This window comes from Notolabrus celidotus, chromosome 12 (genome assembly GCF_009762535.1).
Source record: "Notolabrus celidotus isolate fNotCel1 chromosome 12, fNotCel1.pri, whole genome shotgun sequence".
NCBI lineage: Eukaryota > Metazoa > Chordata > Actinopteri > Labriformes > Labridae > Notolabrus > Notolabrus celidotus.
This window is the reverse complement of record NC_048283.1, coordinates 13,721,590-13,738,967: the sequence shown is the minus strand read 5'-3', so window position 1 is coordinate 13,738,967 and position 17,378 is coordinate 13,721,590. Positions and strand designations below refer to the sequence as shown.

General features: G+C 38.7%; 2 protein-coding genes across 2 annotated transcripts; both read right to left on the bottom strand.

The window, feature by feature from the left end:
- Positions 1–174: 174 nt before the first annotated feature.
- Positions 175–6,140, bottom strand: tapbpl (TAP binding protein like). Its single transcript, XM_034697300.1, has 8 exons — positions 5,799–6,140; positions 4,090–4,302; positions 3,732–4,001; positions 3,405–3,605; positions 2,075–2,242; positions 1,887–1,984; positions 917–1,142; positions 175–678 (listed from the first exon to the last, which is right to left on the bottom strand). The coding sequence occupies exons 1-8, from the start codon at positions 5,905–5,907 to the stop codon at positions 611–613; spliced, it is 1,353 nt and encodes a 450-aa protein (XP_034553191.1). The 5' UTR covers positions 5,908–6,140; the 3' UTR covers positions 175–610.
- A 2,474-nt stretch (positions 6,141–8,614) lies between these two features.
- Positions 8,615–15,063, bottom strand: LOC117822503 (complement C1r-A subcomponent-like). The gene is made up of 12 exons (XM_034697281.1): positions 14,880–15,063; positions 13,679–13,862; positions 13,452–13,592; positions 12,371–12,576; positions 12,122–12,269; positions 11,641–11,759; positions 11,091–11,169; positions 10,838–10,972; positions 9,789–9,863; positions 9,471–9,676; positions 9,171–9,385; positions 8,615–9,004 (listed from the first exon to the last, which is right to left on the bottom strand). Exons 1-12 carry the CDS (start codon positions 15,036–15,038, stop codon positions 8,638–8,640), a joined length of 2,034 nt encoding a protein of 677 aa, XP_034553172.1. The 5' UTR covers positions 15,039–15,063; the 3' UTR covers positions 8,615–8,637.
- Positions 15,064–17,378: the final 2,315 nt, after the last annotated feature.

Below are 17,378 nucleotides of genomic sequence, written 5' to 3'. Positions count from 1 at the left end.
GACGTTTCTGGATTGACTTCAGTTTTGTTTGTGCGCTTGAAAGAAACTGCAAATGTACAGATGATTCAGAATGTGATTAATTTCTTTGCTATAAATAACACATTTTAAGATGGAAGCTTGGGGTACATAAATAAATGGACCTTGGGCCACGATTGGCCCCCGGGCCGTACTTTGGACATGCCTGCTCTAGACTGAATAAAAAAAATATATATATATATAACAAATATTAAAACAGTTTATATCGATATAAAAGTCAGAGTACACCTCTCTATCTTCTGAGTCCTAATGCAGTCAATGCTCGGGTCCAAGTCCAAGTTAAGTCACAGGTCCTGAAAATCAGGACTTGAGTTGAACTCAAGTCAGTAACTCTACACATTTGAGCAGCCAATGGCTTTTATATCAAAATACAACAAATTTAATAAGAGATGACAAAAGCTAAGTAAACACACCATCATCCCTTGATACAGTAGAGACCTAGAGTGGTCACAGGAATTAGCCATTGCTTCCTAATAAAATAAGTTATTAAGTTCCCACAAACAAATGACACACAGGAAGTCCTTACAGGGTCAGTTTCAAGTCTGGATGATCCACCAGGATATATCTTACTACCTTATCTGATGAATTGGTAGAAGAACAGCAGAGTGATGATCAGGAAACCCAGAAACCACCAATAAGAGTCTGTGAAGTGGAATACACAAAATAGTTTCTTTTTTATATAAAATATCCAAATAATCTTTAGTATGTGTCTAAACAAATATGACTGCTGATTATAGCTTCATTTGTACCGTACAGACATGAGAGTGATATTGATCTTCAAAACAAGAAATGGAAGGGTGATTGTGGGAAAAATTGAACAGCTATTTCTTTAAAATAATGCAGAGCAAAACAACAACAAACAGCATCTACATGTGAATACCTGGTTGCGGACTTTCCACCTCCACACTAACAGAGACATGAGCCTCCAGGGCCGGGTGGGAGACCCTACAGATGATTTTAGTTCCAGGAGAGATATCAGAGGGCACAGAGAGGTGAGACGACATGGAATACGTCCCATCACTGTGCTGCCGATGGCTGCTCAGAGAGCCCTGATCTAAAAACGGTGAGGGCTCTGTGTCTGTAGGAGAGTGGGATAACCACTCAATCTGAGAGGCAGAGGAGAGAGGAAGGATGATTAAGAGCAGTGAATCAATCTCTTTCAATTTATTTGTGTGGCAATTTCCATACAAGTGCCATTCAGAGTGTGTCAGTGCTGACTTACGAGCCACAACAAATAGATAAATAGATAGATTTAAAATACAGCTTGTTCAGTTTTATTTGAGTGTAAATGTATTAAATTATTTTTGTTTGTTCATTTTATGTATTAATTCATTTATTGCACATGGGAGGGTCTAACTTTTTTAGCAGGGCAAGTGAGGAAGGAGAGGCCATGATGCCTTTTTTGGCATTTATTTCAAGTTAGTTTATGAACACAGCCACGTACACATGGCTGAATGACTGCTGGTCACAGTTAAACAGGTTTATTTGTGTTTTATCTGTTTGTTAGATCCTCTTCTGCTTTGTGATGTTATCAATGAATAGTTACACAGCTGTGTTAAGTACTTGATTCTGATTGGTTGAAACTCCATGACAACAGTGATTAATTCTGAACAGCAAAAGGGACGCCAGCACAACCTGATCACACACATCATATCAAATCAGTCTGTGAAAGGGAGTCTAAAACATTTAACTTCTGCCTGTTGACGCTGTGGCAAAAACATTAGTGACTCTGCTCCTGCTCACCCTGTCTGGAATCTAATTTGCATATTCTCTATACATTATCCTTCAGATAATAACGCCAAGAGTTCTTTGACTTGCAATTTTTTTTATCAAACATGCTGGTCACATACCTGAGCATCCAGTGGGTGGTATTTCGCACAGTGGCAGCTCAGTTTTGTTGTTGTCTTCGAATAAATTTTTTCCTCTGAGAGTGACACATGAGGAGGTTCTGACACAAAGATAAAAAAAAGTAATGAAAGAGTTAAAGAATGGAATATTGTGAGATGAGCCAAGGGTGTAAAAAGAGGGTGAAACTTACGAATAACATGGAGATGGATGACCTGCTGGGCATGGAAAAGTCCTACACTGACAGCACAGATGTATGTCCCCTCATCCAAAACTGTCAGTTTGGTCAGTGTCACAGAGGCGTTTCCTTCACTAACAACCAGGGCAGCGTCAATGTTTGACCCTGTCCTCTCTGCATGCACTGTAGACAGAAAATTAAATCATTATGATTCAAATTCAATCCTATCAGATTGTCCTCAACAACAGATTAATTTAGTATTTCTCAGCAGGAGTGCTGAACAGCTCTGGTGCTTCTCAGACAAATTCACTTCACTTTTTTTTCTGACTTTCTCACTATTTGCCAGGCTGTGTTAAATACAGTACTTGATTCTTATTGGTCAAACAACAGTAATTAATTCTCAATGCCAAGAGCAAAGCCAGGGAAAACCTGATCACACACATCCTATCAAATCAATTTGATATGACAGAGAGGAGTCTGCCACATTTTACCACTGCCTGTTGACACTGTGGAAAATGAGTAAAGATTGAAGTAAAAACATGCATTTCTGTTTGTTGTGACATTTTTCTCATTTAGGTTTCAAGGTATGAAAACTGCAAAGCTCCAAGAAAAAGGAGAGCTGAACGAAGACAGAAATGTTTGCCTTTTCTAACCTTACCTTCTATGGAAATTTTCAGTTTGATGTAATTTGTTAACCCTCCTGCCCATATTTTTATGCTGCATTTAGCTGGTTTGGGAGGCATATATTGCCTAAAATAGACTTTAAAAAGGGTCAGTTTGACCCGCAACATAACAGGAGGGTTAAATAAGCAGACTAATGTTTTCACTTGATCATGAATTGAAGTGTTCAGCTTAATGCAAATTCACATCACAAGGAGGCTGATATGAATCCCTTGCTGTACCGCATCAGGTCTTGCTCCCCATATTGGGGTGACCAAACCTCAAGGAACATTTTCATGCTTATTCCGAAGCTTTGGATTAAATATAATTTCTTATCCTAATGCATAATTTCATGATATACGAATGATTAACATATTTTAAACCCACTTCCACACATTTGTGGATAGCTACAGTTTACTTTTCTTTAATGCCAAAATGGTCAGTAAAGCTCCATTTGTGATGGTAAAATTTGTCAACATTGTCCTGAAAATTTCACAAAGAATTTGCATTTCTTTCTTTATTTCTTTATGAACCTTCATACCCTCAAAGCTAGTTCGCACTAAAGCACCATCATCAAACACGCTCAATGCCACAACAAGTCGATATCAGAGTTTAAATCCTCCTTATGACAACAGAGGAGGAGAACCCAGATGGGACAAGCCACATATGTTTGTGCAGCACTTACCCACTGGACTGCCCTCTGCATCATCTAGCCTCGCCTTCATTTCAAACACTTGTCTCCCCTTCCCTCTGTGCTGCAGCCGCCATTCAATGCCCACCTCCTGCCCCAAGGGGATCTCCTGCTGCTTGAAGCCACAGTTTAAGAGAACATCCCCTCTCAGACTGGCAGATACAGTCTTAATGGGGGAAAAGACCAGGAACATCACTGAGGGACAGAACCAAAGACAACAGTAGAGAAAATGAGTGAAGATGATGTTATTTCCTGTCAATGAAACAAAGACTTGAAAGAATCTCTGAATCTGAATCAGAGTAGCCATGAGTTGGATCTAACCCTCAGTCAGAAGAGTTCCTGACTGGCTCAGAGGAAGACCCAGTTTATTTTGTATGAGGGTTGACTGGTCTGTCTGCACCGCCAGAGTCTTCAGAATCAGAGCAGTACTGAACTCAACTCCCTCCACACTTAGGGACACCATGAAATAAGCTGGATCTGAACTCTCTTCAGATCCATGAGGTGAGTAGAGACTTATTTCACACATGACTTCCTGTTCATTGCAGTCTGCATGGAGCAAGACGTCTGCGTTTGGGATCTCAGGTGATGACACTGCCAAAGAGGGATGAGAGGAGACATTTTTAATCAGATTATGTCAGTGCTGAAGCAAACTTTACTCATTTGGAACGCATGGACACACCTTTGGCTTCTAACAGGATGGCATCGGGATCAGGGACTGAAGGCGGGACGAACGAGGTGAGTGTTTCCAGTGATTCCTCTGGAGCCATTGTGACGTCCCTCAAGACAAGAGTGGCTGGAGTCCTTGTGAAGAGTGCACCACCACCCATTCCCCCCATACCAACCCCCTCCTCCACTAAGTTGCAGGACAGTACCAGATCTGCACCACCTTCAGCTGAGAAAGAAGAGGACGATAGAACAACTCATTAAAGCCTTCTTTAAGATATTCATTTATCTTCTGGAATTAAGTTTTACCACACAGATTAAAAAAAAAGTGGGGGCTAAGTGGAGAAACAGAAAACCCAAATTAAAATAAAAAAGTAGAGGTCTGTTCTTTTTGTACATTATGGTAAATTATTTTGAGAAAAAAATATGCAATAGCAGAGTTTTCAAAATATGATTTGTTTTCATAAATTCCTTTCAGGCATGATCATTTTGAGGATTTGAATCACACAAAAATGCATTTGAAATTCAAATAGTTAGAATTCATCATTCATTCATTGCTGATATAAATTTTGCTGGCTTACAGACAAAAGTTCAAGGTATAACCAGACAAGCAATGAACTCCATTCATGCAGCCAGACTATTGGTGATATAAAGGAATACATAATGAACGCTGGAAACCTCACATAAAACATGTTCAATCCAAGCTGTCAAGAAGCATTTCAGTTCTCGCCAAATCCAAGCACATTCTGGATCATAGATCACTTCTTATTCTCTACTGTTCACTGATCTTACCATATCTAAGTTACTTTACTGAGTTTTGGGGAAACACATATAAAAGCTCCCTGCAACCATTGTCAGTCCTACAGAAAAGAGCTATCAGAATAGTTCACAATGTTGATTTCTGCGATCACACAAATTCATTGTTACTCAAATCAAAAATATTGAAATTATTTGACCTCGTAGATTGTATAACTGCACAAATTGTGTACAAGGCTAGGAAAAATCTCCTTCCAGGAAATATTCAAAGATTATTCTGTGAAAGAGAGGGGGTTATAACTTCAGAGGGAAGTTAAGATTAAAGATGATGAGTGTTCGGACCACAAGGAGAAGTTTTTGTATTTCAGTCTGTGGTGTTAAACTTTGGAACAGACTCAATATGGAACTACAGCATCGTCAGAACATAATTAAATTCAAGAAGAAGTACAAAGAAATTATTTTCATGAGGTACAAGGAGGAAGACTAGTGTTGAGAATCACGAGGGGTTTACTTTTGATTGTCGGTGTAAATATAAAGATAATATATGAAGATTTGACGTGTGGGATGGCACTCGTATAATGGCAGGAAATAGTGAATAGAGGGGTAGGATTAGATCAGTTTTAACTTCTTCCTGCTCCTTTTCGCACATGTAAAGTAAATTGTTTCACTGCTTACTAAAATTGATTTTGTTTCTTTTTTAAAACTGTTTCTTTCTTTTTTTTCTTGTATGTTTGTATAACTCTTTCTTCTTTTCTGCTTTTTTTTATTGTATTTTTACTTTTACATGTTCGAAATAAAGTCATCAAATTAAATCAAATCAAATCAAACACTGGTACTGTATTTTCTAATCCCAATGAAAGGTAAACATGAAGCTTTGATGAATGCTTTCTTAACAAGTGTATTATTGACTTCCTAAGTCCGGTGTACTACATTCAGTCTGCTGTGCTTCTGTGTGCAAAGAGCTCTTACCTCCAACGCACGCGAGGAAGCTTCCAATTAAAATAACTTCAATCATCGTCATGGAAGGTCGTCTCTGTGGTCTCGTGAACTTCGAGTTGTACAGGCAACTTTTGACCATAAAGAAATTACTATACCTGTAATATAACTCTGAACCTAAACGCACCACCAGCTTTCACTTTTGATTTCAACAACTAACAAACACTCATCGTGTTTGTACACTTTTGAGTGTTTAGGAGCCTTTCTTCAGTAAATACATAGATAATGCACTGAAGCTGTAAAAGAAGAACAAAACCAAATGTTAAGTTTACTCCGAACGTAGTGGCACCAGAGTGGCACAGAATCTTCAAACCTGTTATGAGGTCATGCGCATGCGCGATGTACAGCAGTGAAGGAGTGAAAGTGAAAGGGAAGAGCATGACTGTCCAATGACAGAACAGCAGGGACTGACTCACCGTTCACTATGGAAATGAATGTTTTTATCATAAGTCATGGTGAAATAGCTTTGTAGGTCTACACTTCAATATTTTTTTTGTAATATACATATACAATTGTGCTCATAAGTTTACATATCCTGGCATAATTTGTGATTTTTTGGGCCATTTTTCAGAGAATATGAATGATAAGAGAAAAACTTTTTTTTCACTCATGGTTAGTGGTTGGGTGAAGCAAAAATTTTTATCAAACAACTGTGTTTACTCTTCTTATATCATAAAGACAACAGAAACTACCCAAGAAATCATAAATTCTGCCAGGGTATGTAAACTTATGAGCAGAACTGTATATTCAATTATTTTGTTCAGTGAACCAAGTTGTATTTTTAGTGATGAATTATCCTCTTCTAAGTAGCAGTTGTTTTGACATTTCCACTGATCTGAATGTACAGTGCAAAGACAGGGGAAGCTTTCTTTGGTGAGGGTTGCTGAGAAATAGTGGTGGGCATATCGATTCTATGGTATCGATATATCAATATTTACACGCTTCTCATTCGAGTATCGATTACTCTAATAAAATATCGATACTAATTAATAAATGCTAAATAAAAGCACGTGTCACTTCTGATTCTTTTAGGGTAACTTACTCCAAAGTTTTGTACTGACAAATTCAGAGACATCATGATCACAGTGTCATTTTAACAGAAGGCATAGTGAAGAGGCTGTTTTAAGCTTTCTAATCAGAGAATTTAATTAGAGGATGTTGATTATTCATTATTAATGTGTTTTTCTACACTTATTTCATTGTCTAAAAAAGAGCCAGCAAAGGACTTGCATATTAAAGTTTTTAAATTAACAGTATTTGTCATGGGATTTGTCTTTCAATGGTTGCATTTTATTTAAAAAAGTGAATCACTCAAAGTATCGGTATCGGGTATTGACTAAATTGCCAAAAAAGTAATCGGTATCAAATCATAAAAGTGTGATATCGTCCAGCACTACTGAGAAAGAAGTTCCACCCTGAGATGCCGAAGCCCTCTGGATATTGTTGTTCTGTCTTAACTCAGTGTGACATGGAGGTCTAGCCTGTATATATGCAGACGGTACAGATTATGTTACTTGTATGCTAGCATTTCACTTTTCAGGGGTAGAAGGGGAGAGTAATGTGAGTTTGTGCATTTAGTCTATATGTGTTTATGGACTTTTAAAAGGCACTGGGGAATCCTGTTGGTGGTACTGTAAAGGCGTTTTTCCACTGCAGGAGCTTTACCCCGGAACTAAGGACTTTACCCCTGAACTACGAGCATTTCGACCAGAGGAACCAGGGTTTAAATTTAGTTCAGGGGTAGATAATCTCACCCCTGAAAAGCCCCTGCTTTGGGGGTAGTACTTTTCAAAGGTCCTGGGACTTTGGGTTGAACGTAACGGTGTTTGTGGAGTTTACACAGTTGTTGAAACACAGAGGGAGTTCCTGGTAATGGATACTAGTTTAGTTTTTTATTAAGATTTCAAAATATTATTTAATTTTTTTTTATTTGCTCCATACCTCACTGGCCTGATTTGCACAATCTACCCGGGACTTCAGCCCGCGGTCGAAATGCAGTCAACAATGGAGGCACAGGAACCTTTTAGATTTGGGGAAAGTAGTTCTGGGGTCTAAAAGACCCCGGAACTCTTGGTTGAAATGCACCTTAAGAGTAGGAGGTACCACAGCATTGCAGCTTCCAGCATGAGGGCCTGGCACACAGAGGGATAGGCATTAGGATCTGTTGCAAAGCCATTAGGTTTGCAGACGGCTCAGATGATTGATGACTGATTCCTTTAAATTACAGACTGGTTAAAGAGACATTGAACATCATCTTTCTAGCTTTAAAGGAACCAAATTCACAGGATAGTGAGAGAGTGAACCATCAAAACAGATACCTTTGACTGACACCTCTTAGCAGAAATGGGTCTGAAAAAAAACCTTCTTGAGTGGTGGGCGTGTGGCTGAAGAATAAAATATACTCAAATTAACTCTTTATGTAGCACAGCCTGCATGGCATCAATGGTATAAAGGTCTTCAGGATTTTCAATACTTTGAGATTTATTTTAACCTCCTGTATTTTTTTTATCTGGCCAAAAATAAAAGTAAGGACAAATTGTAGACAAACCGGACCCATGATGGCTGTTGATGTTTGACCAACTGAACTAGAAGATGTAAGGTAACACTGAGTTTGTGGGTGAGTTAAATAGTGTACTGAGCTTGCCATCAGTATATTTATGTTGTAGTTTTATAAAGGTTGAAAATGCTAATAAAAATGTAACATGAAAGCCTGCAGCTCATATATTTTTGAAAACAAGTACTTCATCTTTTTTCTTATTTCATTGTAAATCTTGCTTTTATTTCTTCACATCTCTTAATGGAAAACCGTTTATCAGTTCTCCTGCATTGTCTTGTTGATCCAGCCCATGTAGTTGGTGACTTTGGTATAGACGCCGTATGTCCCTTTACGTCCACAGTCAATCCCCCAGCTGACAATCCCACCAGCCCAGAAGCGCTTGCTGTCCCACAGGGCGAAGGGGCCTCCACTGTCACCCTGGCAGGAGTCCTTCCCACCCTCAGGGACTCCAGCACAAAACATGTTATTTGTCAAATCAGGTACATTGTTCCTAATCCTCTTTACTTTATCGATTGAAGTACGGCAAACCACCTCATCCACCACCGGTACCTCCACATACTTGAGATTATTTGTCAACATCCTTACGTCTTCAGTTTTTATGTGGCCATAGCCTGACACCATTCTGTAAAAAGAAGTAGGACAAAAAGTTATGATGGATACAGAAGGGAAAGCCAACAAGAGTGTTGTCTGAAATGTACAAAACAAAGGAATAGAGCATAAGGAGTTTTAAAAGTTGGACAAAATGATTAAGCTCACATAAAAAAGCAAAACAAAAGCTGATGTTTTACCCTGTCATGCCAGTGATGTATGTGGCATCCTCTGCTGGCATACATATGGGCATAATGGATGAGTTGAATGTGAGTTGGTCTCGCAGTTTGATCAAGGCAATGTCATTGTTGTAGTCAATGTTGTTGGGGTTGTTGTAGCCAGGATGAATATGGACCGAAGTAGAAAACATGGGAGAGCTCATCATGGCATTCAAATCATTACTTCCCATGAAAATCTGCAAAAAGAGGGTTGGAAAAAAGTTAATTTAGAGGTAAAGACCAAAAAGGGAGCGCAGCGTACATCAGTAGCAGCTCACTAACCTCAATGGATGTATTTTTTACTGTCTGTCCTTTTTGGTTAAGGACATGAGCTGCAGTCATAATCCAGCGGTCTGCAATCACCATGCCTCCTCCTCTCGCTCCATTCACAGTTAGTAACACTTGCCAAGGGATGGAGTTGTCTGGAGCGTCACTGCCTCCAAAGATCCTCTGAAAGTTAGCAAGTTGTTCTGTCGGCTGGCCACACACTGAATCAGACAGAAATAGATGAGTCTTACAAATAAGATGTCATATGTGAGATATTAAAAAATAATTTCAGACAAAAATCTAGATCAGGTTTGGGAAACTGAAATGTGATACCTGGTATGCATGTTGGATGGATAACAATCTCATTGTTGGATCTCCATCTTCTGTCAGCTTCACATGTAAAAGTAGCTGAAAGCAGAGAGAAGACGACAGAGGACAAAAAATTAGACATGCTCCTTTAGGTTAAGTGATGCAGAAATGTATTACAGGGTATCTCTCAGTACAACAGACCACATCTTTAAATACACTTATTTGTTATGCCTTGAAATACATTTATGTCTTTTTAGCTTGGTGTTAGGTTTCTCCTAAGGGACTAGTAGCTCTGTAAATTTTGGCCTGTTTAAATCTTGTATCCACCATATTCAACCGAGTGCCAATACTTTGCTTTAAATACTAAAATATTTCACTTATCCTTATATTTTTTATTCAGTGTATTGCAAATTTTCATCTGGTCCCCATTCATTTTTAAAAATAATTAACAGTGATCATTTAACACTGATAAAAATGAATGTAGTTTAACAATGATGGATTAAACAACTTAACCCTCCTGTTATGTTGCAGGTCAAATTGACTCTTTTTAAAGTCTATTTTAGGCCATATATGCCTTCCAAACCAGCTAAATGCAGCATAAAAATATGGGCAGCATGAGACAGAAGAGGAGTCGTGTTAATTTATCAACATCACTTCATAAAAATAAAAAATTCAAAATGTAAAATACAATTAACAAAAGTCTATGTCATGTAAAACTATTGTATTTATATTTAGGTCTTTCAAATGTACATTAAAAAGTTTTAACATGAATTTGAATGAAAAACAAGTGAGTTATCCTCATTGAGCCATGATCTGTGAGAATTAAAGAACACCAATGGAACAAATCTTGATTTAAATGGTTTGTAATGGAGTTAAAAATTAGATTAAACAAAGATTTCTTGGGGTTCTGACACTTTTGGATAATTAAATATGCCCCGGGTCAAATTGACCCAGGAACATTATTGCTGTTCCAGAGAAACGAACATAACAGGAGGGTTAAAGAAGTTCCAAGTAAGCTTATGGAGTACAAATGGCTGGTAGGACAAATAAAAGTCTTCAGGTATTGTACTCACCAGTTACGCCTCCCAGGAGAGAGTAAAATGGGTCATTACAGTGATACTGGACCACAGACAGGTGCTGATTCATAAAGCCTGACAGGAAGGTCACTCCTCCATTCAGCAAAGGTTCAGGTTCTCCACAATCGATTACTGAAGAGAAACAAAACAAGGACACATTTATACCTTGTCAGTGAAACAGGGTTTGTGGTTAAATCACAATACATTTTTTAAAGTATATTTTATCTGAGCTGTAAGGTCACAAACATACTGTGGCATTCTGGCAGAGGGAGGTGCCACTGTCCATTGCTATGGCACATAGCAGAGAAACTCTCAACCTCCGAGCCATCCTGAGAAAGAAATGATCCCCATGATTGTTTTTATTTTGAACAATTGTTTTTACAAAGTGGTCTCTTTTTTTTAAAGCTCCTGTGAAATATAATTAGTTGGTTATGAAACAGGCTTAAATTAATATTGATGCCTTTCTATGACCTGGAAAAAACAACAAAACCATCAGTGTAAAGACTGACTATTTCTGTGCTGCTGTATTTATTGTTTAAAACTAGTGATAGGGGTAAATGTCAGGCAAAGTGATAAACACTATGCCACTGAAACACTACCTTTTTTGCTTCTTTTAGGGCAGATTCTCGATAAGTGATAAATTTGACCATGTAAAGAGCTGGATGTCCCAGGGCACATACAGGATATAATTAGGTACTGTTTTGTCCATGGGGGGGGGGGTCACCAAATCAACACAAAATCAACCTCACAGGAGCTTTAAGTTTGAGACATTGTAAGAAAAATATTGATTTTTATCCAACCATCATGAGCTTGTATCCTTGATCACAGCGCACAGAGATGTGGTCCCTGTATAAATATTGGGTGAAGATGGGAGTGACTCTGCCCTTTGCTACATTTCCAGGAGATGGACACTTCACTCCTGGAAACGACATCGACATACACAGACATGGGACATCAAATGCAAATGGAAAATACACATATACAGTTTATATTGATTTCTATCAAATGCAAATGGAAAATACACATATACAGTTTATATTGATTTCTATCAAATGCAAATGGAAAATACACATATACAGTTTATATTGATTTCTATCAATAAACTTACTGTGGAGATTTTTAGGTATTTTGATAACATAGTTTTATTGTCATGTCTCAATTTATAATTCCTTTGGTTGCTATCAAACATGTTGTACTGAGTGCCATTTTTTTTTGACATTGGCCCTAATAAACTGGAATGGTGATCAGTTTCATTTCATTGTCTAATCCCTCCCTCCTCACGGTGTGTGCTGTAGTCCAGGCTCCAGCCTCGGCTCAGGCCGTCTTCATCAGTGTGATAGTCCAGCCTAACAATGTTGGAGTTTGTCTCTATCAGACCTAGACTCCTTCTGCCGCACAGCTTCACAGGTTCTCCCTCTGAAATAGTCACCTTTAAAGAGAGATTAAAAGTTAGTATAACTCATGATGTATTTGAAGTGCTCTTTTTATTTCTATACTGATGTGTTGTGTTTGAAAGTTGTTTGTTTTTACCTGTAGCCAGTGATGGAGACAGCTCGGCCCTTGCTCAGTGTCTATGCTCTCAATGTGGAAGTTGTCGCTGAAGTTAAGAGTAATGAGGAAGCCAAGCTCTACTGCAATGGTGAACTGGCAGGACACAGCATCAGGCTGGGGGCTTGGGTATCCTGGACTGAACAGATGTCCTTCTGGCTCATCGAATATACCACCATTGCAGGATACTGGGCAGTCACAAAAAGAAGAACAGCAATGGAACAGCAATATGGTTCATGGGTCAATTTGACCTGGGGGATATTCAATTATCCAAAAGAGTCTGAACCCCAAAAAATCCCAATACACATTTTTATTTATCTAATTTCTAACTCCATTACTAACCATTTAAATCAAGATTTAGTCCATTGGTGTTCTTTAATTCTCACAAATCATGGTTCAATGAGGATAACTCACTCGTTTTTCATTAAAATTAATGTTAAAACATTTTTTTAATGTACATTGGAAAGCCTTAAATGTAAATACAATAGACAAATATATATTTTACATTATCATTTTTATTATTTTTATGAAGTGATGTTGATAAATTAACACGACACTTCTTCTGTCACATGCTGCCCAGATTTTTATGCTGCATTTAGCTGGTTTGGAAGGCATATATTGCCTAAAATAGACTTTAAAAAGGGTCAATTTGACCTGCAACATAACAGGACGGTTAAACATTGCATCTAATCAAGCAGAGCAACTAAGCTGACTGACACTGGGTACTTTTTTCATTCTTCACCATCAAGGATTATTTTATCTGCTTTCTGGCTACCTGCTAACTAAAATCCAAACATGGCTGCAGTGTGCTCGTATTAGCATGGACTAGTTTTAACATGTCATCGTCCTTTTGTGGGGTTTTTTGAACAGTTTACTCAAATTGTTTGCCTGGATCTAATGTTACTGAATGCTTTGGTTACAGGTGTATTCGATTCAAATATAAATCAGGGTGAGCCACAATTGTGTCACAGCAGTTTGCACTGAGCACACCTCTCACCCACTACAGATCCTTGTCACTGTAGTGCTCACACATTGGAGGAGTGTGCATCTGCACAAAACTCACACATGCAGGAGCGCTGGTCTGAACGCATCTCATAGCCATGGTGACAGGAGCAGAGGTAGGAACCCAGGGTATTGAGGCAGATCTGAGAGCAGAGTGGACCTGAGCCGTCTGCAGGTTCTGCTGCAGAGCACTCATCTATGTCTAATGATGACAGGAACGTTAGGTCAGAGGGGCAGAGTGGAAAACTGTGGTGACAGAGAGTCACACAGAAGGTTGATAATCTCTACCTATAGCCTGGTACTGAGCGGAGAAGCCCACGTTCTGGTGCCGCTCAGGGTTGCTGTCATCTGACAGGAAGACGAGGGTGAGTCTGTTGCCTGGAGACAACATGGGCTGGTGTCCGGGGTGATGTCCCACAGCAGAATTCTCATGGCCGCAGAACTTCCCCAAAACCTTTCCATCATAGAAGACCTGACGGATCAGACCAGATATGAAGACTTTATCATGATGAGAAAAAGTAAATGTTTGTCTGGCAGAAAGTTACTTGTTGCTAAATGATGACATCCCTTATCAGCAGCAGCTTCTACTGCAGCTTTGAGGTTGAGATACTGAACTCAACTTGACACAAAGACCAATCCCAATTCGTATGTGTTTTTCTCAAGTCTCAAGTTTTTTCATCACATAAAGATCCAACTAGTTAAGGTTTAAGTCCTACCCAAAAAGTGCTTTGTGTTTTACTTATCTCAGAAAATGTATTACTGCAAAAATGTAAAACTTTCTGATGTACATCCATCACAATTTTTCTTTTAGAAAAGGGGGAACATTTTGGGACCTTGAGATCTGTGCCAGGTGCATGACGTGCTTGATAGAGTTTTTAAATGAAGACTTGTTCCAATAGAGGTAACACAAGTGGTTAAATTAGCATGTCCTAACTTCATCTGAATTACGCCAAATCAATCAATAAGACTCCAAAGCTGATGCCTTAATCAACATAAGATGGAGCTGTCTCTTTCTCAAATTACCACAAAAAGCCTTCTTTCATTGAGCTTTGCTGGGATCTCCTAAAGCACACAACATGTGTTTGGGCATTAATATTTAGGCCTGAGTTTAACGTTAAAATTGACACTTCAGCAGGGACATGACCAGAGGGATGGCCAGGGGTGGCATTGCCCTGGCCACCCTCAGTGCTACCCCAAAGTCCTGAGCTACGGTTGGCTATTTGCCTTGTCAGAGGTTAGACTTATGTTTAATCAGCTAATCTGGCCATTTTTCAAAAGGTTGCATTTTAATGTAGCACTTTTGTTAGTGCTCTTAATTGTAACTTTGGACATACACTTTATTTTTGAGTCCTTAGAGAATTTAGCACGGATTGTTGCTACAATACATGCCATTTATTTGCATGTGTACGCACAAGAACTTCATGCCCCTGCACTTCGACCATAATACGTTTAAAACTCAAACACTACAACAGTGGTGTGCTATTGTTACTGTGAGAGAATCGAAGTGGCAGTCTTCTGAAGCTTCAATGTCCAGGTGTGTGAAGGTGAGTCTGATCTGGTAGCCCTCGGGTACACTGAGGTCCCACTGCTCCTGCAGGTTGGGGGAGTAAGGCTGGGGGTACCTAGGGGACTGGACCTCCCCATGCATTTGAGGCTCTTGTTCAGGCAGCCTCCGGCACTCACTCAGTGACACAAACAGACCCCTGGAAACAGCAAGACATCGATTTGTTTATCAATTTGAGGTCATCTGAGCTGCTGGTCCAAAGTTGATGCAAACAGAAGAAGAACAAATACTCTGACACAGCCTGAACAGTCAATGTAAATGTATAATACTGTTGAGGCTTTAAATGTGGCATTCAGAGAGATCAATCTCTCAGTCAACCTTTGAAACATTGCTCAGTGGATGCATTGGTTGTAAGGAAAATAAAACACAACAGTAGAGATGTTTATATATCAAAGTACAACATTTTGTAATCAAGTTAAATATTCATGACTGAAAAAGTGAGTTCAGTATAAGAATGGGTTTTAATTCCATCTGAACTTACCAGATGATACAGGACGCCAACCACATCTTTGCAATAAACTTTGAATCCTTGAGTGAACTGATCCCACTGCTACAGGAGCAAATGTCTCACATTCAAGTGAAACATTAATGACACAAAGTCTGTCTTTTTCACTGTTTGGCAACTCACCGCGTAAATGCCGGGAATCTGTTCTGTTTATCTTGGCAAAAACAACAAAACTCTTAACTTTCAATTTTAGACAAACAGGTATTGATGCTGATGATACATTTTCTCAGTTAGAGACTAAGGAAAATCTTGTGAAATGCCCTTAAAATCCACATCAAATAATTTATTCTTAAATTATGACCTAACTGAATGGATTTTCTTCTTAATCAGCTCCTTGGCTTCATCCGTGTTACTGCACAAATACATGATCCTTATTGTACCACTAGAGGGGGATGTTAGACTTTTTTAAGTATGTCCTAAGACAGAGACATTCATAAAAAATGGTTGTTGAAAAAGTTTTTGCCACAGAATCAGGGGCACTATCCTCAGATATACTTAACAGGCCTCTGCACTTGAAAAAGAATCATAGCTGTATCATTTGTGGGCTCTTCTTACAGCACGGCATGAGTACCCAGACTTATTTTTTCCACAATGCACTCCCATGGCATAGAATCTAAGTATTTTGGGTAAATTGTATTCTTTGATGATAAAAAAAATATCGAATTTGGACCATGTTTGATCATGGAACTAAATAAAGTACTAAATGTAGTCCAGCAAACAAGAACAAAAACACTTATTATTGGAATGTATGCTCCAATACATAACCAACACGACACTGTGGTCACAGAGTAACACTCCAAAGGCTGCAGCCACACATGATGAAGTGGAATCAGAGCCATGTTCTTAACTTAACTGCTTCCTGTTTGTAAGATAGAAAACAAATTTGTCTTTATAGGCGGACATTGGTTAAAAAAATCACATGATTATCTCTACCATTCTTTTCCTCAATAAGCAATGAGTGGTGAAGCCCCACCAGATAGTGGTGATGATTGCTGGTTTTGTGGTTAACATTTGGTTTGTGGTTCCTCCAGGCTGTAAATGTAAAAAAAAGCCTTATATTTCAGTCCAATTTTTGTATAAATGTAGGTTTTTAGGCTTTTGTAATTTACTTTATATATGATATTGTCTTTGAAAAGATGAATTAGTACACTGTAATCCATTTTCAGTTAACATGTATGAAGACATGCATGACATTAGTGAAGTTACTGTTTGATATGTAAGAACAATTTGGTCTGATGCATGGCATTAACAGTTCAACTCTCTCAACTGAGAAAATTTCAGTAACTCCAATTTCTCTGTGTTCTCTTTCATTGCTATCAGTATCAACAGTAGAAGAGTGGGGCCTTTCTGTATTATGATACTGTTATCTAACCTGTCTTCCAGCCCTTTTAGCCACAGTGTGTTTCAAGACACATCAATTCTCTTGTTTTTCAGTGCCAGGATCTTCACTGTGGCAATGCTACTCAGGAAAAAGTGTCCATGTAAAGTGCTGCAGATCCACACAGTTGTAAATATGACAGAGATGCACTTCCTCCTCCACTGCAGCAAGTTATCTTTACCAAGAGATTCCCACTACAGGGAAATTACTAAAATAGTAACAAACTTCCCAACATTAACCCCAGAAGAGAAACTGTCAGTTCTCCTGGGTGAAGGGTCAGCAGCTCCTCTGGCTGCTAAATATGTGTCTGCCTGTCACAGCCTGAGGGACGCACCATCCCATAATATGTGATTTTAGGTGAAGGTTTTATGAGCATACCACATCAAGTGAGGACGTTGAGATATGCTGTATAGGTGGCACCGTCGTTCATTAATGCATATAACATATGTAATATATATAATATGTAATGAATATATATGTAATGAATGTGTATGAATTTTATGTGCTTTGGCAACAACATGTCTTTGTTCATGCCGATAAA